This window comes from Dryobates pubescens, chromosome 17 (genome assembly GCF_014839835.1).
Source record: "Dryobates pubescens isolate bDryPub1 chromosome 17, bDryPub1.pri, whole genome shotgun sequence".
NCBI classification, from domain to species: domain Eukaryota; kingdom Metazoa; phylum Chordata; class Aves; order Piciformes; family Picidae; genus Dryobates; species Dryobates pubescens.
In genome coordinates, this window is record NC_071628.1 from 9085598 (window position 1) to 9108439 (window position 22842).

Here is a 22842-nt window from a genome sequence, read left to right on the forward strand (position 1 = left end):
ATGTCAAGAATGCTCATCATCAAAGCCCCAATTCTGGGGGAGTTGATGCCCTTCATTAAGGATGGTTAGTGGTGTCAGCAAGGGAAATTTGCATCCCAGAGGCTTCAGGGAGCTTGCTTGGCTGGTGGAAATCTTGAAGGTCAGGAGTGTGTGGTGGTGTTGCATGCTTTGCTCTGCTGTTCTGAGGATGACTTTGGTGGGTCCCAGCCTGCCAAACTGCATATGGTATAATGCTGTTTGTCTGGGCTTGACCCTCCAAGGCTGTGCTTCAGTGAGCAACATGACTGACTTTGGTTGGTTTCTGCAGGTGTGTGTGCAGACATATCATTTGAAACCACGTTGAGGTGCTGGAGCTGGTCCAGAGAAGGGCAACAGAAGCAGTGAAGCATCTGGAGAACAGGTCTTGTGAGGAGGGGCTGAGGGGACTGGAGTTGTGCAGCCAGGAGAGGAGGAGGTTTAAGGGGAGACCTTCTGGCTCTCCTACAGCTCCCTGGAAGGAGGTTAGAGCCAGGTGGGCACTGGTCTCTTCACTTTACTATCAAGTGTTAGAACAGGGGGAAATGGCCTCAAGTTGCCCCAGGGGAGGTTTAGGCTGAATATCAGAAGCCATTCACTGAAAGGATTCTTAAAGACTGCCCCAGGCTGTCCAGGGATGTGGTTGAACCTCCATTCCTGGAGGTGTTTAAAAGAGGCAGAGATGTGATGCTAAGGAACATGGTTTAGCACCAGACTTAGCAGAGTTAGATAGTGGTTGAACTCAACGATCTTAAAGATCTTTCCCAACTAAAATGACTCTCTGTTGGTGGGCTCTTGCACTTGCAGGACTCAGTGTTAACCCTGTGCAGGCAACAGAAGCTCCAGGCCACACTCTACTGATCTTCTCCCATCAAACATGTGCCTGGAGCAGTTTATAAACTAAGAGGTGCTTTTGAGTGCAGGTTTCCCTCTTATGTAGCTATAGTTTGTCCTCCCCCTCCCCCTTCCCCGGGAGTGACCCAGCTGGCAGGCTGAGATAAGAGCTGCAAGGGGAGATAAGAAGCTCCTTTCCTTCCCCTCCTTCATCTGGAGCGCCAGCAGATGGTGAGGCTCCATTTCCCAAATCCCACAAGCTCTGTTAAACACCTGGGAAAGTGGCTCCAAAACCAAGCCAGTCACACCTCCCCCTGCCAGGGTTTCTTGAGAGTCATCATGTACAAATCTTTGGTGGAAGAAGTGAATTTGGGGGGTGGGGGAATTAGAACCAGGTTGCACTTCACCTGAGCCCCACACCCTGTTTCTGAAGAAGCCATCCTTGAAGCTCCAGGATAGTTGAGCAAAACCATACAATGTGATGTGCTGTGGACACACCCTGAGATAGGCAGGTAGGAATTTGGCTCTGGAGCTATTTCCACTGGAAAACAAAAGGGTTTCTGTGATGGTTGGGAAGAGGTGCCAGTTACAGGCTGCAAACTCCCTTCGTGTTGTGCTAGCTGCAGAATGTTAGCAGCAATGCTCATACAAACCACCAGTAGCTTTTCCCACCCTTCTTAATCACCTCAGTGTGGTGTGAGGTAGTGCAGAAAATTGAGAAAACAGGGTAAATTTTTTTTTTCATGTTGTCTGCTGGCTTCTCCCTCAGTAATCCTGGCCAAGTTGTCAGCCCATGACTTGGACAGCAGCACTCTGCACTGAGTTAGGAACTGGCTGGAGGGCTGTGCCCAGAGAGTGGTGGTGAATGCTGCCACATCCAGCTGGCAGCCAGGCACTAGTGGTGTTCCCCAGGGATCAGTGCTGGGCCCTATGCTCTTTAATATCTTCACTGACGATCTGGATGAGGGGATTGAGCCCATCATCAATAAATTTATGGATGACACCAAGTTGGGAGCAGGAGTTGATCAGTTAGAGGGCAGAAGGGCTCTCTGGAGGGACCTTGACTGGCTGGAGAGATGAGCAGAGTCCAACAGGATGGCATTCAACAAATCCAAGTGCCAGGTGCTGCACTTTGGCCACAACAACCCCATGCAGAGCTACAGGCTGGGGTTGGAGTGGCTGGAGAGCGGCCAAACAGAGAGGGACCTGGGGGTGCTGATTGACATCTGGCTGAACATGAGCCAGCAGTGTGCCCAGGTGGCCAAGAAGGCCAAGGGCATCCTGGCCTGCATCAAGAATAGTGTGGCCAGCAGGAGCAGGGAAGTCATTGTGCCCCTGTACTCAGACACCCCTTGAGTACTGTGTCCACTTCTGGGCCCCTCAGTTTAAGAAGGACATTAAGACTCTTGAACGTGTCCAGAGAAGGGCAACGAGGCTGGGGAGAGGTCTGGAGCACAGCCCTGTGAGGAGAGGCTGAGGGAGCTGGGGTTGCTTAGCCTGGAGAAGAGGAGGCTCAGGGGAGACCTTATTGCTGCCTACAGCTACCTGAAGGGAGGTTGTAGCCAGGTGGGGGTTGGTCTCTTCTCCCAGGCAATCAACACCAGAACAAGAGGACACAGTCTCAAGCTGCACCAGGGGAGGTTTAGGCTGGAGGTGAGGAGAAAGTGCTTCCCAGAGAGAGTTGTTAGCCACTGGAATGTGCTGCCCAGGGAGGTGGTAGAGTTGCCATCCCTGAAGGTGTTCAAGAGGGGATTGGAGGTGGCACTTGGTGCCATGGTTTAGTAGTCATGAGGTGTTGGGTGACAGGTTGGACTTGATGATCTTTGAGGTCTTTTCTAATCTTGTGATTCTAATGCATGTTTAGAGTGACATCACTAGAACTTAAGGAGAAACTTCAGTGGTGTGAGGGTGCTGGAGCCCTGGAGCAGGCTGCCCAGAGAGGCTGTGGAGTCCCCTTCTCTGGAGAGATTCCAAACCTGCCTGGACATTGTGATCCTGGGCAACCTGCTGTGAGTGTCTCTGCTTTAGGAGGGAGGATTGGGCTGGATGATGTCCAGAGATCTCTTCCAGCCCCCACCATTTTGTGATTATATCATTCTACAACATCCATGGATGCAGCAACACATCCATAATGGGACTATAAATACTGGAGCACAAGGAAATTGTGGCGGGAATCCTTTGGGATTCATGGCTAGTGTGAGTTCTGCTGCAACACCTGCTCCCTTACAAAGGGATAGCTTCATCCCACCAGTGATAATGAAGTAGAAGAGGCCATAAAAAGGCAGCTGTCGACTGTTTTGGGTCTTCCCTGCTCTGAGCCTGGGCATCAGAAGCTGCTGCCACCACAGTTCCAGGGTCAGTATCCATAGGAAGAGCCTTAGAGCAGATCAGGTTCAAGTATTTTTGCTGGGTTGTGCTGCCTACTCAGCAGCTCGTGCTGGCAGCAGGGATAAATTATGATGTCAAAACAGAGAGAGATGTTGTCACACAACCATCTCCCCTTCTGGGGTCAAGGTTCCGCTTTATAGCCTGGAAAGCCATTAGTCCAGTTGAAAGCATATGGTCAAGAATGGACAAACAACAACAACAAAAAAAGAGGTCTTGTGTGTTTGGGTCAGAGCTGCAGACAAAAGGCTCTTTGTGCTAAGAGCTGACAGTGACAAATAAAGAGGAACCTGTTGATCTAGGAGAGAAATGGAGGATTATGGAAAGATCACATGGGGAGGGAAAAAACCTTGGCCGTTTGTCTGGGTGTCAGTCTTGCCTGTTGTTAAAATCCTTTCTGCAGATATATATATATATGTATGTTAATAGAAATTACCTCTCCTGCTCACATGGGGAGTTTTCCTAGCCTACAAAATGTTACCTGTGCCTAAATGTGCCACACTTGTGAGACCACACAAGAGAGGTGATGTGCTCTTAACTGGTTCCTCACCATGTCTTAGGTGTTATGTAGAGTAATTTCAGTACCTGAAAAGGGCCTACAAGAAAGCTGGAAAGGGACTTCTTACAAGGGTTTGTAGTGATAGGACAAGGGGGGAACTGATTGAAGCTTGAGGAGAGGAGACTTAGACTGGATAATTAGACAGAAATTCTTTCCAGTGAGGGTGGTGAGACACTGGAACAGGTTGCCCAGGGAGGCTGTGGACGTCTCTCCCTGGAGCTGTTCAAGGCCAGGATGGATGAAGCCTTGAGCAACCTGGTCTAACGGAAGGTATCCCTGCCCATGGCAGGGGGTTGGAACTAGATGATCTTCAAGTTCCCTTCCAACACAACCATTCTATTAATCTATGAGTTAATGTTTGCAGCTCTCCCCAATAGCACAAGAAACAGAGAATGCTAAAAAAAAGCAAATACTCATGTCTGTCCAGCCACACTACATAAATACAGGACACAGAGAAATAAACCAATAACAACACCTCCCCCTTATAATTCAACAAAGCTATTGGAAGGAACCCAAAATCTATGTCTAATGCTAATATTAAAGCATATTTCCCAAAGGTAACGTTTGATTTCCATCCAAACCCAAACATATTTGAAGCTCTGCCTCAGCATCGTAGAGCAGATTAACTGGAGACAGCTTAATCTGCAAATAACTTTCTGAAGCCTCCAGCCAAATCTTAAGGAGCAGCAATGGTCATCTGAATAAGACTTGGCTGGAGGCTTCAGAAAGTTAAGGAGCAGCAATGGTCTTCACAAGACTGGGCTACAAAAGACTTCCCAGATAATGTGGGGTGCTCACAGCTGGTCCGGAGAAAAGAGCGCGAAGGCTGTGGGATTGGAGCGTGCACATCTGGTGAGTACTTCTGATGGGTGTGCTGAGCAGAAATATTGGTATTGAACATTGATGGGCTGCCTAAAATGACCTCCAGAGTCTACAAAGTGCTCTATAGATTAAAAAAGAGAAAGAAAAAAAAAAAAATCTATTATAGCCCATTATGTTCTGGAATGTATCCGAGTCCCTCATCAGAGGGAGTGCCAGCAACCCTCTGTTTGCTGGAGTGAAGGAGACCTCTGGAAAGGTGTTTAATTCAGAATAAAGGGGATGTGCATGTGTGTGTTTGTGGGGAACACCAGAATGCTTTCTCTCTGTGGTGCTTTGGGTTTTTTTCTTTTTTAAAACCTTCCAGCTGTGATGGAGAAGGTGAGTGGCAAATGGAACACAAAGGGAAAGGTCCCCGGCTGTTCTTGAAGCGCTGGGTGGAAATCAATGCAGATAATGCACTTGGAAGGACTGTCTCATTTACTGGTTTGCAGTAAATTGCTGGGCTGTGCTTCCCAGTGCTAATGTGATAGTCATGCCTGTGCCAGGAAGAACACACCTTAAAGGGAAAAAAAAAAAAGAGGGGGAAAAAAAGAAGTGTAGGATTCCTTACATGCATTGCTTGGATAGTTTAGTCTGGGATGCTCTGAATTCTATAGCTGACTGAGAAATATCTAGGGCTGCTGGGTACCTCTCCTGCTGATACAGAGAGTTTCTCTGTAGCTTATTCTAAAGGCACAACAAACTCTACTTCAACACAATATCCCCCTGCAGAGAGGAATGTCATCTCCTGCTCACTACAGCCTGGCACAACCAAGGTATTTCCTAAGCACTGCTCTTCCTTCTTCTTTTGCTGTCTCGTGTTTTTTCCCCACCCCTGGTAGTCAGCGATATGTTCCCTGTGACTTCAGTGCTGCTGGATCAGGCTTAAGGTCCAATTATCCTTGTTTAAAGTACAAACTAATCATTCCTAGTTCAAAGCAGGCTTGTTGTGGACAGCACCACCAGGGATTTAGTGCCTGGTGCTGGAGTTGGTGCTTAGGTTTTTCTCCTAATAATATTTTTTAACTGGAGGCAGATCTATTTATACATGCTTTGGGAGACTAATTTTATGGGTAAATAGGATCTTTATTAATATTTTCTTTGTTAATTCATTGGTGTTAGTAAAGAGCTTTGAAGATGAAAGTGCTGTATGCAATAAATATTAAGATGATTCCAACTTATTTTAATGTTGCCAGCATTCCAGCTCCAGCATCTTTCACCCAAGAATCTCAAAGTACTTTCCAAATGTTAATTAATTTCCTCCTCTCAACAGGCCAGGGAGATATTTGTTATTATCATCTCTGCTTCACAAAGGAGCCATTCTGAGCACGTTTCACCCCATGACTTGGTCAGAAGCGGGTAATATGGCAGGAGTCTGTTTGGAACTGATCCAGAAAAATTCCTGACTCCCATTCTTGCTGCTAGACAGCATTCCCTTCTTGGGAGTGGGGTGTGACACTCACCTTCACAGCACTTGCCTGCCCTTCCTCTGGTGCTTTTATTGGTGGCTCTTCAAACAAAAAAGCCAGACAACGATAACATGACACACCCAGGGCAGGCGAGGAAATGAAACTCCTCAAAATCAGGAGCTCTGAGTTGGCTTAGGGTGGATTTTCAGTCTCTTTCAATGTGCAAGAGTACGTTTTATTTAGAGGCTGGTTTAGAGTCCTGCTGTAGAGTCAGAATCCTATAATCCATGCTCAAAAGGCGACTCGCATGGAACCATCTGCTCCAATGCAGCCCAGGTAAGGACAGAGCGTTGGTGGAGGGTGCAAGCGAGCTGCAAAGGTCTGAGCTGAGCAGCTCATGCTGCAGCTGAATCTTCTGAAACACTCTCACCAAAAGCAGAGGTTAAGTTAATGATGAGACAAGAAGACCATGTAGAGACAGCGTGACTCCGGCAATCCATGAGAACAATGCAAAGTTCAAAAATAGCAGTATTGACTGGTGGAAAAACAACATACATATAATTTTCAGGTAATTACTACAGTATAATTATCTCTGTTGTTTTCATATGAGCCATCTGAAGTGAACTCTGCTTGCTACTGGAGCTCAGTTTTATTTACAGTGTTCCCATGACTAAAGTGGTTCTTTAGAAACAGCGATTAGGTAAAAGAGAAAGACAGGAGGATTTCAGACCAGATACTGCCTCTGTGCCAGTGGGCAGAGCCCAGCTGCTGGCTTTTTCTTCAGTGCTCTATCCACCTGGACTCTGAACCCCACTGTAGGCAAGATGAGAGTTAAAATACTGGAGAAGACAGTGTAGCATCTCTCTTGTCTACATTACTTCCATGAGTAATAATCTACACCTATACTTGTCTACGTTACTTCTGTGAAACTACCTCCATGCTGTCTGTGTTACACAGAGGCCCAGCATGGTGGGGTTGGAAGGGACCTCTGGAGATTACCCAGTCCAACCCCCCCTGCTAAAGCAGGGGCAGCCACAGCAGCTTGCCCAGGATCGCAATGGCCAGGGGGATTTGGAAGCTCTCCAGAGGAGACTCCCCAACCTCTCTGTGCAGCCTGCTCCAGCACCCTTACACTAAAGAATTTTCTCCTTCTCTTCAGATGGAACCTCCTGGGTTCCACTTTGTGCTTGTCCTGTCACCCTCCTCCTGGGTTCCACATTGTCCCTTGTCCTGTCACTGGGCACCACTGACAAGAGTCTAAACACATCCTCTTGTCCCCCATTCTTTAGCTCTCAATGAGTATTGAGAAGCTGCCCCCTTGGGCTGCTCTTCTCCAGGCTCAAGAGCCCTAGGGCTCTCAGCCCCTCCTTGCAAGCCTCTCCTCATGCATTACTTCCATGTGTGGGTCCATAATGGAAACTGTAGGACAGGGAGGAGGAAAGAGACTGAAATGGTAACAAGGATTTTTCTAGATCTCTGCATGATGCAAATTTGTTATAAAATAAGCTTGTATGAAAATGTTGATATGTTAAATGTACTGTGGGAGTGGATGAAGTGGGGGAGTAACACAAAGCATCAGAACCAAGACTTACTCTCAACCAAAGTTCTGGAAAATGCAGCACTTTATGACTATCAAGGTTTCAGTTTTCAGCAGAGTTCTATTTATTAGGGATTAGTCAGTATTTGTAGAAAGCAGCTCCTAAAGCACTGAGGCCTTGAAGTTTTAGATACAATCACTATTAACTGGAATGAAGGGGTTTATGGCAGTTGAAACCTGGTTTTGTTGATGCTCTGAGTCTGTAGAGCTTAATTAAAATTCTGCCTCACCTCCTGGAAGATACTTTGGAGATAGATGTAGCTTTCTGTGATTTTTCTGCCCTTGCATCTGAATGGGTTTTGACCAATTTAAAGCATCTGAAGCATCTGTCTCTCGAGGTATTGGCTTCGATATGGCACCACGGACTCCTCTCACTGTGGATCAACAAAGGTCTGTTGCAGCTGGTTTTGGCTCTTTCTTACTGTATCCCAACATTAGAAAAATGGGTGCTAGTGACAAAAAAAAATAATTGTGATTCAGCCAAGTGGAATTTTGTTGACAAAAATGTCTGGATTTGACTCAGCCAAAGGAAATGCTTTTTAAAAAGTGTAGATAAGTATCTCAGGAATGACCATTTCTCAGGGAAATAAATATTCTAGCTATAATTGATAAAAATATAACAATTCAACTAAAAACCCAGAGAGAAGTGAACATTCAGAACTGGAGTTGTTGAACACTGGCAGTTTTCCTGGGGTAAAAGTTACAGAGATTAATTTTAGGGAGGTTAAACTACATGCTGCAAGGCCGGTGGGATGCTGCTGGCTTCATAGCTGGGACTGGCTGTAGTGAAAGCAGTGCCCTGTGACATAAACTCCTCTGGTGTAAATGAGCTCTGCTCTCAGTGCATAAAAGACGAAACAAGGCTCTGTGGAGGCATTTTGTGTGATACTTGGCCAGGAGGTTGAGGGAGGTTATCCTACTCTGCCCTAGTGAGGCAACAGCTGGAGTCCTGGGTTCAGCTCTAGGCTCCCCTGCTCGGAAGAGACTGGGAACTACTGGACAGAGTGCAGTGGAGGCTACAAAGATGTTGAGGGGAATTGAGCATCTCTGTGAGGAGGAAAGGCTGAGACACCTGGAGCTGTTGAGCCTGGAGAAGAGCAGCCTGGGAGAGGATCTACTCAGTGCTCAGCAAGGTATAAAAGGGCCTGTGGGGGGCAAGAGGATGGGGCCAGACTCTTTCCAGTGGTATCCAGTGAGAGGACAAGGAGCAGCAGGCACAAACTGGAACCCAAGAGGTTCCACCTGAACAGGAGGAGAAAATTCTTTGGTGTGAGGGTGCTAGAGCCCTGGAACAGGCTGTCCAGAGAAGTTGTGATGTCTCTTTCTTTGGAGAGCTTCCAAACCCACCTGGTGATTGTAATCCTGGACAAGCTGCTGTGGGTGCCCCTGCTTTAGCAGGGGAGTTGGAAAGGATGATCTCCAGAGGTCCCTTCCAACCCCACCATGCTGGGATTCTGGGATACCTCTGTGACTGGTTCAGAGGCAATCCAGGCACTTTTCCTTTCCTGCACCTGTGCTGTAGGAAGGTTCAAAGCCTGAAGGGCACTGTGGAGAAAGCAAATGATGGCTGCGATCCGTAGACTGTGTGGTGTGGTCATGCAGCCACAGCAGGCTGATCCTGAAGGAAGTGGGAAGACCTCGTTCTGGTCATCCTCACCTTAAAACCTTGTGTTCATCTGACATGAGTGCTACTTTATTTGACATGGTCCAAATATAGAATAGCTTAATTATGAAGGACATTAGAGGAGTGCCATGAGCAAGCAAATATCATCCATTGACAGCGGAACGGAAAAGGCAAAGCAAATAGCTGCAAAGAATGGACTAATTGTTGTGCCTATTACTATTGTCTTGCAGCTGCAACTCTTTGTGTAGCTGTGAAGTACGTAGGGAGCAGGGCTTGACTGGGAATGTGTAATTCCAGGCTGGGAATACAACACACAGGGCACTCAAAAAATCAAGGGGAAAGAGTTTGTGGCACGGCGGCGGTCGGCTTGGAGTACTGGGTGTTGTAAACCACAGTGGTGTGTGTAGAGCAGCCAGGCAAGCTGATATTTCAGAACTGAAAAAACAGGAACTAGGCAAATGAAGCTGGGATGTGTCAGGCTGTAACGCTGCATGTGTAATTAAAGATTAGAGTAACTCATTTACATATGCTTTCCATACTGCAATAGCATTGTTGTACCAGGAGATCTAAGGATAGAAAAGTGGTGACACTAGCAAAACGGTCCAGGGTCTTTCCCTCGTTTAGGGCCTCAGGTGATTAACTCCCCCTCTGTTTATTTTACTAAGGTACCAGCAAAGGTGTAAGGAATCTTCCTTTTGTGAGCAGCAGCCCTTGCTTTGGGCCAAATTTCAGATACAATATGCAATTAGTATAATTAAAAGGGCCAATAAGAAAGACGGGGACAGACTTTTGAGCAGAGCCTTTTGTGACAGGACAAGGGGTGATGGTTTAAACTAAATGAGATTCAGACTGGAGAGAAGGAAGAAATGTTTGCCTCTGAGGGTGATGAGACACTGGCTCGGGTTGCCCAGAGAGTTGGGAGATTGCCCCTTCCCTGGACCCTTTGCAGGTCAGGCTGTTTGGGGCTCTGAGCAACCTGTTCTAGTTGCAGATGTCCTTGCTGTCTGCAGGAGGGTTGGACTGGATGGCCTTTAAAGGTCCCTTCCCACCCAAACCAGTCTAGGCTTCTATGAATTTAATATAGTACTGCATGTGGATGTGTATTTAGGGGGAGATGTGTACACCAGCCAAGTCTCACTCAGTGCTGAACACACACACTGAGCAAGGCCACATACGAAATGGACTTATCTCATGTACTAGCTACCCCATTTTCTTCACATACAGTTAAGCAGTTGTCCCCAAAACGTACCTCTAGGTATTTTTCCCCCCTGGAAAAGGTTATTTTGGTGACACATCTAAATATTTTTTGTGCTTCAAACAATCTCAGGAATAAAAGATGTTTTTTAGGACTTTGCCATATTTTCCTATCAAGAAATAGAGTCCTTGTGCCTCTATCATTAAATAATATTCAAAAGCACCTCCCCCACTACTTTTGAGCAGAGATTAAGTTTGGACTATTAGCCAAAGAGGGAAAAAAAATCTTGGAGACTTGGGACTAATGAAAACAGCATGTTAGCTGAAAAAATGCATATGCTTAAAAAATGTTATTGTGTCTGAACAGGGTTTGGAGCAAATGAGTTACGTGACAGGATGCATTTTTGGGGAGGTTAAAGAATAGGAAAATAGAGGAGAAGATAGAAGGTTGGTGGTCTTAGAGATCTTTTTCCAGCCTTGATGATTCTCTGGTTCTGGAAGCTGTGCATCTCTTTGCAACATGGCAAAAAGGGACAAATGAACTTTTGAAAATGGGGAACTGAAAATATCCAAACTTTGAGTGGTTGAAGAAAATCTCCATCTTTATTTCTCTTTCTCTCCAGCAAAAGTAAAAAAACCCCACAATCTTGTAGTTGTACCTGAGAAACAAAAGTGATGCCAACTGGAAGGGTTTTTTTTGAAGGTATTCTTACCTGTTTGATTGCACCCCAGTTGCACTCCTTGATGGGCAAGTCCTGTTGAACCGAAGGCAGAATCGTGACAGATCTGAGCGTTGCCATCGCTGGCAGAGCTGCAGCAGAGCTAGAGAAACTGAGAGCACCTTGGAAAATTACTTTGTGTTGACAAAATCTTTTCTTGGCAAAGAAACCATTTTCTAAGTCTTGGGAGCAGAGAGGAACAAAATTTCATTACATGTAAATAATTGCCTAAAAATAGAAGCACAGATTGCTTTTCACATGAAATTCCTTCTTCATGCTGCAGTATACACCACACTCAAATAAAAAGGCAAAGAAGTGACTATCAGAAGTCCAGACTGAAAAACAGAAGGGTTTTATCTGCAAAAGCACTTGGGAGTGTTTAGGGTGACTTTTGAATTGAATATTCTGCACCCTCTCTTTTAGTTCACTTCCTTATTTTGATGTATCTGAAGGCATTCTTAGCCTGTGTTATTTAAAGCAAGGTTTGAAAGAGGACGCTGTGGTTTATGGCCATGTGTCAGGTTTGATAGTGTTATGCCATGATTTAGCAAAGCACTTAAGCACATGTCCACATCCCACTGAATTTGGTAGGAAGTGAAGAAGCAGAGGGAAAACTGTTTGCTATGCAGCAAGCTTCTTTCAGGGGAGAGGGGGAAAAAAAAATAATTAAAAAAAAAAAAAAAGGATTTATCTTTATACTATTATAGATCTTTTCACCAAATCCTTTCAACTAGACACAAACTCACAGATCAGATTAGATGATGATTATTAAACATATGCAAGCATTGAAAAAAGAAGTGCTCTAAACTGGGCTGGTTCAGACCACTGAAATAGATCAGCTAATTATGGTGCATGTGGGTGTACTGGGTAGTCATCTGACTTTTTTTTTTTTTTTTTCCCTTTAGATATCTTGCCTAGCACCCTGCCCCCTCCCCAAACCAGCATTTTAGGCACTATGATAAGTCTTCATTACACGCAGTATTAAGCCAGAGTATCGGAGTATTACTTATCAGCCCGTTCTAATTGCTCCTCATTTTCTGAATGCTCCATTTGCTATGCCAGTGCTGAGCACTGAGAACTGTAAAAGGAATCAATGAGAAGAGTGGCGTGTCTGCAACAGAAATGGGATGTACCCACGACCTGGAGAAGAAGGAGGAGTCCCAGAGAAAAGACGCGCCCGAGTTTTGAGTCACTACCATCCTGAGACCGAGAGAGGGAAATGTCTCTGAAAGATCCGCCTGAGTTTTCTATCACACCTTGAGCCCAAGCTAGGGAATGTTTCTGGGTGAAATGCTTTGAAATGAAATGTTTGGGAAGAGGTGTGGGTTGTTTCCCTTTGGTTAGAGGATAGACTTTTAGATAGACTTTGTCTATCTTCTGACTGATAAACAGGATGGTATCAAAAAGCTACTTACTAGAAAGATACTTTATTCCACTATCATATTCTTCCCCTCAGTGGAAACTACCTGATTTTAAATTGTGGCCAACTATTCAAATCCAATGGGAGGCATAAATTATAATTCAGTAATAATCATGAGTGGTAATCTTTTTACTGCTGATTCCCTGTGTGGCCTCAAGCACGCTTCCTTTAATCTGTAGAGCGGAGATAATAATGCTTTTTTGTCTTGCAATGCAGATAATAGAAGTGCTTGCTGAATGTGGGATGATTAATGTTACACCAGGTGTGGAAACATTACAAATTCTGTCTCTCTTGTGCTTAAAAGGGGGTACAATATTGGTCATGTTCAACAATTTTTTTTCCATTTTGTGCAGTAAGGTGGTGGGGAAAGTCTATAATCTGTAATTATGGAGTAGCACACAGGCAAAAGGAAGCTGAATCAAGCTAAGGTGTTGGGACTTAAATATTTGTATTTAAGCTGGTCAGCTTCACAGCTGATGCAGTCATCTTGCCAGGTAGCATTTTTGGCATGTTTTTCCACCCTGCTGTTGCAAGAACCCACATTTGACTCTAACATGAAACGACACTGGCCAGCTTGGATCTAATAGCTCTCTGCAGGCCCTCCTAAGAACGCTTACATTGCTTTTCCTAAAAGAAAAACCTGAACGAACTCACACCGACTGCCTGAACTTCTCCTGCAGTAGCTGAGGAAAATAAAACGTCTAATTTCCAGCTTCGTACAGGTAAGGAGCTGGAGGATGGCTGACGGCAGGACCTTGTCCCAGCTGGTCCCGCAGCCGCGGTGCCACCTGCCGGGGCCCAGCACAACGGGTGGGCCGGGCCGGGCCCCCAGCTTCGCCTCGTACTTTTCACTCCTAAGGCACTCAACGCTGCGAATTAAGTAGCAGGAAGCAGAGTTGCAAATTCCAATTTTAATCAACTTATTGAGCACAGGAATGCGTATCCACTTCTTTCCTCTGACGATCCTCTTCGAGAGGGCTCCCAGCATGCCGGCGGGGCTGAGGAGAGCCAGGGCGCGGACACCCTCAGCGGCCCGGCCTCCGGAGAGCTGCCCGCTCTCTCTTCAGGGAGCGAGCAGCAGGGAAGGCACCGAGAAGGGCCGTGCTGTCAGGACTGGGGAGGAAACTTTCCAAGTAGGGCGGATCGATGATCCCCGCGCCGGAGGCCCGGAACTCCCCGCAGCGCCGGGCAAGAATCCCACGGAGCTGCGGCCGGCAGAGAGCCCCGGCCGGGCTGAGCGAAGAGGGACAAAATGGCGCCGCGATTCAAACGCTGCGCGCTGCGTGCCGGCGGGGGGGCGGCGGGGGGGCGGTGTCCCGGCGGGGTTCACTGCGCCTGCGCCCGGAGTTGCAAGATGGCGGACAGTGCGGAACTAAAGGTAAAGCGCAGCTTCAATTCCCTTCGCGATGCCCCTCGCTGCTGCGCTCGGGGCCGCCGGGGCTGTGCTCCCTTCCGCGCTGGGGGCGAGCCAAACCGCTGCCGGAGCCTTGAGACGCTCCGCGCCGTTGCCTCGTCGGGGTGGCTGCGGCGGCGCCCCGCCGGCAGCGGGGGCTGAGGGACGGAGCGGGGCGGGGAGGGGAGCTGTCCTCCCCTCGCCTCCCGCCCGGCCGCTCTCTGCCGGGCAGCCCCACCGGGTGGCAGCGGGGGCGGGCGGGGAGGGCTCCCCTCAGCGCCCGGAGGAGGGGGGGAGGTTGGGCTCGGGCCGGGCCGGCGCAGGGGTGAGGGCGGCGGCGGCCGGGGGGAGCCCCCGGGAGTTGTCGGCGCTAGGCAGCGGGTCTCGGCCGCCCCCGAGGCGGGGGACGATTTATCGGGCTTCCCGCAAAGTTTCCAGGGGACTCTGCTGGCGGCTGCGGGCGGGAGGGGGCCCGGAGGACCGGCTCTGCCCGCCGGTGACAGGCGGCCGGCTCCGAACGAGCGCCCTCGCTGCCCGGTGGAGGGGTTGGGGGGGCACACCGGCGGGGGAGCCCCGCTTGCCTCGGCTCCTTCCCACCCCGGTGAATAAAGGACTTCAGAAGCAGATGTTGAGGAGTTGGAAGGTGTTCAACTTGCGGTTGTCCCTGTCACCCTGCGAAACGCATCGAAACCTGGTGCTGTGAAGCACCCTGGAGCGAAGTTGCAGCTCCCCGAGTGGGTCAGACTGGGCGGTGGGGGTTGGATCTTGCTGGGTTGATGTGGAGAGGGTTTAGGTTGGATTCTGCCCGGGGAGGAGCAGAAGGAGCGACTGCAAAGTGCTTTCTGTCACATATTTTGGGAGCTAGTAGTGGTGCTGTGGGGGGGTGATGAGGTGTGCACGTTGTGTACACACACACACAAAATGCTACCAAAAAAGACCTTGCCCAAAGTGATTGGAAAGTTTTTTTGGGGGGTGCAAACTGTGCCTTGCACACCCAGCAGTGCAGTTGGAGGATTTAATTGCGGTTGTCATAGGGTCGTTATTCATCAGGAGGGCTCCTGTCTCCTTTAATACAGTGGAAGACCTCAATCAGAAGTATGTTAAATGCATAATGTAAACTACAGAGTATCTAAAGTACGACTAGGGAAATACTTTATTTTGCCTTACCCTAGAGTTTCAGTGGGGCTCAGTTTTCTGTGTATCAGAGGTTTCTTGCACTTTCATTTTTTGATGCTTTTAAAGAGCTGTCAGGATGTAAAGAACTAGAAAGTCTTGTCTGTGTTCCAACTTCTTGGGGTCTCTCCCTGCCAGGCCAGGAAAAAAAAAATAGAGCTTCCTTGAAATCTTTCTGTGGCTTTTGGTTTTCTGGGTATCTTGGAGAATGTATTGCTTGAGTTGTGTTGTCCCCAGGTATTTTCCCCCCCCTCCCCAAATTCTGCTTCCTACATAATGAGATGAAGGGTTAAGATGTGATTCCAGTGTTAAACTTTTGTTAATCCTAGTGACTGACTTTGTAAGAGTTTTTGGTGCAGAGTAGCTGGCTTGGGTTTATGTGATGCCTTTATAAGCAAAATGACTCAAGTGGACTTAAAAAAAAACCCCAAAAGGTCTGACCTATGGAATAAAGTGTTCTGGGTTTTTGATGTGTATTAAGATGACAGGATGGTGGTCAAGGGACAGTGCTGCAAGGCATGATTTCGCTATGAAAATTAACAATTTATTGATCTTGGGAGCTTTGAAACCTGAAGCCTGTTGTCCATCACAGAGCCTCCAGGCTCTGGGTAAGGATACACGTGTTGGAGTACTGTTGGTCTGCACCAGCCTAGCTTAGAGGCTTCTTCTTTTCTCCTTCTCTGCAGCTTTACAGGTGGAGCTTTTGTGGAAGTGTGTTTGTGTCTGCTTGTCACCCTGGACTTCTTTATTGATCCTGAAACCTGCTTCTTGAGAACTGCTAGACAGATACTATGATGATCTTATTTTTAAAGCAGTGTTGCTGCCTCAGGGATCTGACCAATTTATTTTGAATTTCACTTTGCTGCTCAGGATACCTCCAAGCTGGGACTGTAGGATAGTTGCACAGAATGCCCGTGAAGATTTGTGGGGTGAGGTTTATTTTTGGTAGCTGTGAGAGCTTGGCAGTTTACATTAAAAGAGAAACAACCACCCCATTCACTTCCTAAGTTCATACTTTGAAAACTTCCATTTTATTTTTCTTTTCTCTAGACTGTGCAAAGAAAAAGAGGTGTGTGGGTGTGTCCTCCTCTGTCGGGAGGGAAAGACAAGGGGGGGGGGGGGCACGAAATTTCTCCTTAGGGTTGTAGCTGTCACATACTGCTTTTCCAGAAGTAGTACAGCTCGGTTGTTAGGTCCTGGATGAGGTGAGTGCTCCTTGGAAAAACGTGGCTAATGGAAAGCTGCTGGGTGCAGCGGTTTTGAGCAGTACATCCTCAGAAAGCCTGCCTTTAAATTCTTCCTGCCTTTGAGAGCTGAAAGGTAGCTAAGGGGAGACTCTGCGATGAGGACTCTGCTGTTTGAAGAATGAACGGTGAATTCCTTTCGTTAATTTCAATGTTTCGTAGGTAAAAGTTTTGTTGTGTTTCTCCTCTGATTAATTAGCAGGCGGCATCGATTTCAGATTTGGTGACCTTTAAAAACTGAAAGCCAGTGTAATGGCTGTGCAGCAGCTCGCTCGCTCACTCACTTTGCCGGATAAAGTTTGTCAGAAAAAAATGTGTTCAAGTCCTTAAAACTTCCTCTCCTTCTGTGTGAAGAACCCTGGGGTTAGGCATGGGCAGCGTGCACGCGTGTCGGTTGGGGTTTGTGATAGGACGGGCGGTGTTGCGTCAGTAAAGTCAAATTAAAGAGCTTGCTTCCCCCAGAAAAACAGTGGTCATTCTTGCTCGCCATTATTTTCTTACAGAGGTCTAAATCATGAAGGAGCACTTCCTGTGATGTGTTTTCTTACCACAGTTGAGCATTTCAGGACTTTTGCCCGTTTGGTCTGTTGGAGGGAGTGGGGTGGAAATCGGATAAGGTCAAACATACTTTGCAGACCTGAGGTGAGTAAGGATGCTGAATTCTGTGGTACCCTCGAAGGTTTGGGTGAATTGAACCAGCCTGCTTTCATTTATTGATGAAGCAAGGTAACTGGAAAGTCTGTCTGGCTGTGGGTTACCTCCCAAACTCCATAGGCTGAGGCATATGTGAATTTTCCTGAGCTTAATTACTATTCCTGTATAATTGCATACAGACTCTTAATTTATCTCAAGGTAAGCTATTTAAAGCTCTTTCTAATTGGAAGGAGTATACTTGAGTGATTAAATCTTTCCTTCAATATTTCTTACATCTCTTTAAATTGGTTATTAGATTGTTGTGATCTTTGCCTTCTACTGGAGTCTTTTGGAAATCATTACACAGTTTGCAATAATCAATTCAATTACACATGGATCAAAGAATGAAAAAGAAAAAGCTTATGTTCTAGTATTGTCATTCTTGATACTGTCCTAAGAAGCTGGTTTGGAAAGCACATGCTGGGAGGTTTTCTCCTTTGTTCTCTCTCCTTTTAAGAAAGTGCCTTTGGGGATTGAAGAGATCCCTGGTGTGTTTCTTGTTAGACACAATTTATACTTTAAAAAAAAAAAAAAGAAAAAGTGAGCCCAGAGTTTGAATGAAAATTCATAATAGCATTTCCACACAATGGTGATGAAAACAAACCATTAAAAAAAATAAATAAATACTCAGTTGGGAAATAGCCCTCCCCTAAATAGGGGGAAGCATGTATTTTGGTTTGTTGTCTGTCTGAGGGAGGGGGGAAAGCAAAGCGGCGCAGCGTTCAGGTGCTGCTGGTAATAGTGACAAATGGATCTCCGGGATGGCAGCAGGGTTGGGTTAAATTGCATCGTCAGTGCTAATAAGCATAAGCTACCTATTTCAGTGTTCAATTAGAATTTTACTCCTCTATATTATGAGCTATTTTGGCATAATCCTTTTAGAAGTTGCTGGGGTTGCATGTTTCTGTGATTGAATTCAATGTAATCTACTTTTCATTGTTATCCGAGTCCAAGGATTACGTTATTTTCATGCCTGTAATTTTGTGCATGTCAGTGTAATTGTATTTTTAACTGTATTTGGGGCTCAATACCTTTTTTCTTTTTTTTTTTTTGTGAGCTTTTGGTCTTCAGCACTGGCATTGCAGCTTATCAAATGAATAAAATTGGCAGCTGTGCATCACTGCTTAGCTGTCAAAGCCCCGATCCATAAGACTTCTTTATTGCCAATAAAACCCGACTGCACACTGTGTACACGTCAATATGGTGTCAGCACACTTCTGATGTGAGCCCCTCACGAGCGTCAGGGGCCATCCTGGAAGTGTTTGTAGCCTGGGCAAGTGGAATTCTTACTCATTACCCCATCTGAGAAGAAATGAAGGAGGGTAGAAGAACCAGTAGTTCGTAGTAGGTATCTTAATGGGTTGAATAATTGGTTTCTCTTTTGGTTATAAAGGTATTTAGAAATGGAAGTGAAAAGATTTATAAGATAAGCAGGTAGAAGATGCATCTTGCTTAGCTTTGTTCCATGAGAATAAGAGAAAAGTGCTACCCCAGGGAAGGGAAGAACTCGGGGCTGCTTGGCCATTGATAAGAATGTGGATGGATTTGAGCCACCATATTTAAAAAGCATCCCATGGAGCAGGGTGTAGGTAGTTAATGATAGAATCCTAGAATGGTTTGGGTTGGAAGATCAGCTAGATCTAACCCTGTGGTGTAGGCAGGGACCTCTCCTACTAGACCAGCTTGCTCAAAGTCCCATCCAACCTGGCTTTGAACACTTCCAGGCTTGGAGCCTCCACAGCTCCTCTGGCCAGCCTGTTCCAGTGCCTCACCACCCTCATGGGGAAGAATTTCTTCCTAATGTCTAATCCAAACTGATTGCCTTCCATTTTGGAGCCATTACCTCTCATCCTGTCAGTCCATGCTTTTGTAACAAGTGCCTCTCCAGCTCCCCTGTAGCTGCCTTTGAATACTGGAAGGCTGCTCTAAGGTCTCTCTGGAGCCTTCTCCAGGGTGGACAACCCCAACTCTCTCAGCCTGTCTTCAGAGGCGAGGTGCTCCAATAAGAGATCTTTAGATGCTGAAGTTATTTTTAGGTTCCTGGGCTGGTTTATGCTCTCAGCTGCCTTCATCTAGAGCACAAAGGAGGTGCAGACTTTGTCACTAATGTGTTTGGCAGGGTGGATTTTAGTTGCTGTAATCCGTTCTAGTAGAAGTCAACATCTGATAATTTATCTCTTTAGTGCCATTATAGTGAAAAACAAAAGAGAACTTCCAAACACTTGAGAGTCAAGTGCTCTCTGTAATTGTTCTGAGATACCCCCAGCCCTCTCCGACCCTGAGAGTTGAGCTGCTGCAGTTCTCTGAAGCATCTCTTGTAATCCTTGTTGATTGTGGTAATGCTGATGAGTGAATCTGCAGCTGAACGCCAGGGTGAGTTGGCTGGTGGACTCCATTAGCGTGGAGCATCTTGGTCTCTGCTGAAGCTACTGAATTTGAAGCAGCAGTACTTCCTTGCTGTCAGTCAGTGTTTCAGAAGGGTTACTTCCTGTGCCTTGGGACCCAGTGTCCCAGAGGACTTGTGGCTGGAAATTGGTTTAATGTTGCAGCTTTCCTCTTACATGGTGGCGTTTGCCCCTCTGGTTCCACAAGGAGAGAATTCTGTCGACGAACCTGAAGTTATCTCAGAAATGTCTGTTTACTGTTGCTGTAAAAAACTTTGGCTTTGGTGACAGATGTTACAGGTGCCCTTCTGATGGAAGGCTCTGCTCCATCACCCTCCACAAAAAAGGAGTAAAACCCTTCCTAGAGCCACAATTTTACTCAAGAATGCAAACATGGGGCTTACTCTAAAAACTGGTTGCTGTATACATTTAGAGTCTTTTTCAGTCCACCCCCAGCTTGTGCTGTCCCCTGTAAGCAGGAACTTCATCTCTGCTTGACACACAGATGTGCCTGCCACAATCACCGAGAAATGTTTGTCTTGTTCTTAAGAGGGGAGAAAAGGGGAAATGTGTTGTTTGGATGACTGCTTTGACACATGCTTGGACAGCTGAATTTCAGAATCCTCTTGATCCAGCTCAGGTATTGATTGTCTCATTGCTCTGTCACTATTCCAGCTCTGTGTAGACCAATAAACGCTAGAAGCATTGGTTTGGGCTTTCTAAAATGAAGATGATTGGATTTTTCTGGTACAAGAATTGCATGTAGTCCCTTCAGTGGCAGTCTGTTCATGAAAATAAGTGCCTTGCTTAAAAGTAGATTATTTTGCTAGTTAAAGGGGGAGATGAGGAGAAGAAAGGAGCTCCAGTAGCTTACAAAAGGGTGCTTATTTCTGTAATTTCACTCAGTGCTATCAAAGCCATTTTGAACAACTAGTCACTGCTGTAAAATGTGGCTGTTTCAAAGTGAATTTGAAGCTTTGGGGCTACAACAACACATAGAAGATGTTAAGACTTGGAAAATGAGACTATATGGAGTTGATGATGGGAGATATTTCTTTATCTGGCCTTATTCTGATATTCCATATTTTCCACAGCAGCCAGACCTAAACTAAACCAGATACCATTACATTATGTTTCTCTGTGTGCTGTGGCAGAGACCTTTCTGTGTAATTTCTTTTTTTTTCTGATTGTTTTGTGAGGCTCCTGTCTCTGTTGCAGCTGTATTGATCCAGGAGTTTGTCAGCAATCTGCTTAATCTCATTCTCCTGTTGGGATTAGGGTTGGCTATAGATTCACTGCTGTGTCCCTGCTGCTGTATTCTGTTCCTTAGCTTATATAGGACTGCAGAAAGGTAGGCATGAGCAGAAGGTGGGTTTTCTGGGGCTTGTCTAGAATATGTGAAACAAAGAAATGAAAACCTAGTGTACAATTAGACCAAAGGTCAACCTAAGCATGACCTTTATGTCTACAGGAGATGATATACAAGAGATTTATATAGGAAGTGGCATGATAATTAATGGAGAAGGAAAAGGAGCCTTTGAAAGCCATTGCTTGGTAAGGATAGAGGCAGCTCTGCAGCAGAGCAAAGACACTGAGGGTAGGCTAAAGTTTATTTAGCACAGAGGACAGAAAGATAAGTGTTACTCACTTGATGTGCATCACTGAAGATTGCTCTGTAGTGAACTTCACTTGTTTTGTTTAGGAAATGGTAATGAGCTTTCTGGATACGTGCTAATAAACATGTATGAGTTCTGCCTCCTCTCTGCTTCTGCCAGGACCTCATGGGCTGGAGGTAATGCTTCACTTGCCAGTTTCTATCCTAGAAGTACGTCTAGCAGCAGGAGAGAGCAAGGAAGGCAGAGTTTCAATCTCTACCCTGCTTTGGGGCTGATAAACAACAGCTTTCCTGGGATAGTGAACTGTGAAGCATCCTTTTATCTCTGTAGATGTTTTCCTCCCTCTGCCTTGCATGGTTTTTGTGTATACTACAAGTGCTTTTTCCCAGTTTCCAGCCCAGATACCATTTATTGTGCTGAATTCTTCAGGGGTTCAGCAGGACTCTCCTGTTAGCTTTTCTTGGTGGTGTTTTCACTTTGACACCTGGTTGCTCCCTTGATCCTGGCCCTAGATTGTTTGGTAATGTTGATTGGAAGGGACCTTGAGAAATCTCCAGTCCAACCTCCTGCTCTCAAAGCAGGATCAGCTATGAGGTCAGAACAGGTTACTCAGGACTTTATCCAGTCTGGTCTTTAAAACCTCTAAGGATGGGGACTGTACAATGTCTGTGGGCAACCTCTTTCCCTTCTTAGCTGTTCTCATGGTGAAAACAGGTGTGGTGGTTTTTTGTTGTTGCTGGGTTTTTTTCCTTGTTAATACCCAACCTGAACCTCTTATCAGGCACAAGCTGAAATGTCTCACATCTTTCTGCTGTGTGCCTCTGCTGTGCTGTGTGAAGATCATGGCTCTGTTTTCTTGGTGACCTCCTTTACGTGCTGGAAGGTTGCTATTAGGTTCCTCTTCAACAGGCTGAATGAGCCCCATTCTCCCAGCCTCTTGCCAGATCATCTTGCTGAACCTCACATCTTTGACAGTAAGATACCAGGAGCTTGTTTAGGGATGGGATTTAGGCAGATGATTCTATGCCACCAGTGTAGTTCTTGAGGAATTTTGATTCCTCTGGTTTTCTGTTAGCAGAGATGTTACAGAATCCTTGACATCCTTAGAAATGTTCCTGACACTGTCCACTGCTATCACTGGAAACAGTGAAGGTTGCTTCAAGAACTGGATCTCAAAGCAGTGAACTTGCTGAGGAGAGATAATGGCAGATGACAGGCAGAAGGTAGACAGCTTTTCACCACGAAGCTCCGCAGCTCCAGAGTCAGACTCTGCCACTGCTCTTGGCAGCCTGTTTCACTGCTCCACCAACCTCAATGTAAAGGAAGTTTCTCCTCATGTTTAGATGGAACTTCCTATATTCAAGTTTGTTCCCATTACCTTTTGTCCTGTCTCTGGGCACCACTGAAGAAAAACTGTTCCCATCCTCCTGACAATGTCTGGAGATGGAAGGGACTGGTTTGGGTTGGAAGTGACCTCCGAAGGTCATCCAGTCCAACCCCATCTGCAATAAGCAGAGGCATCCTCAACTAGATCAGGTTGTCCAGAGCCCTGTCAAGCCTTACCTTGAATATCTCCAGGGATGGTGCCTCAGCTACCTCCCTGGGCAACCTGTTCTAGTGTTCCACTACCCTCATGGTAAAGAAGTTGTTCCTAGCACCCAATCTAAATCTCCCCTTCTCTAGTTTGAAGCCAGTGCCCCTCATCCTGTTACAGTCTCTCTC

At 46.3% G+C, this 22842-nt stretch overlaps 1 protein-coding gene across 2 annotated transcripts in view; it reads left to right on the forward strand.

The window, feature by feature from the left end:
- The first annotated feature begins 13685 nt into the window (after positions 1-13685).
- Positions 13686-22842, forward strand: part of PIAS1 (protein inhibitor of activated STAT 1) — a 76951-nt gene continuing 67794 nt past the window's right edge. For both annotated transcript variants that reach the window (XM_054169129.1, XM_054169130.1), the window contains exon 1: positions 13686-13995. In XM_054169129.1, the coding sequence (XP_054025104.1) occupies positions 13870-13995 (126 nt within the window). In that variant the 5' untranslated portion in view covers positions 13686-13869. The remainder of the gene's footprint in view (positions 13996-22842) is intronic.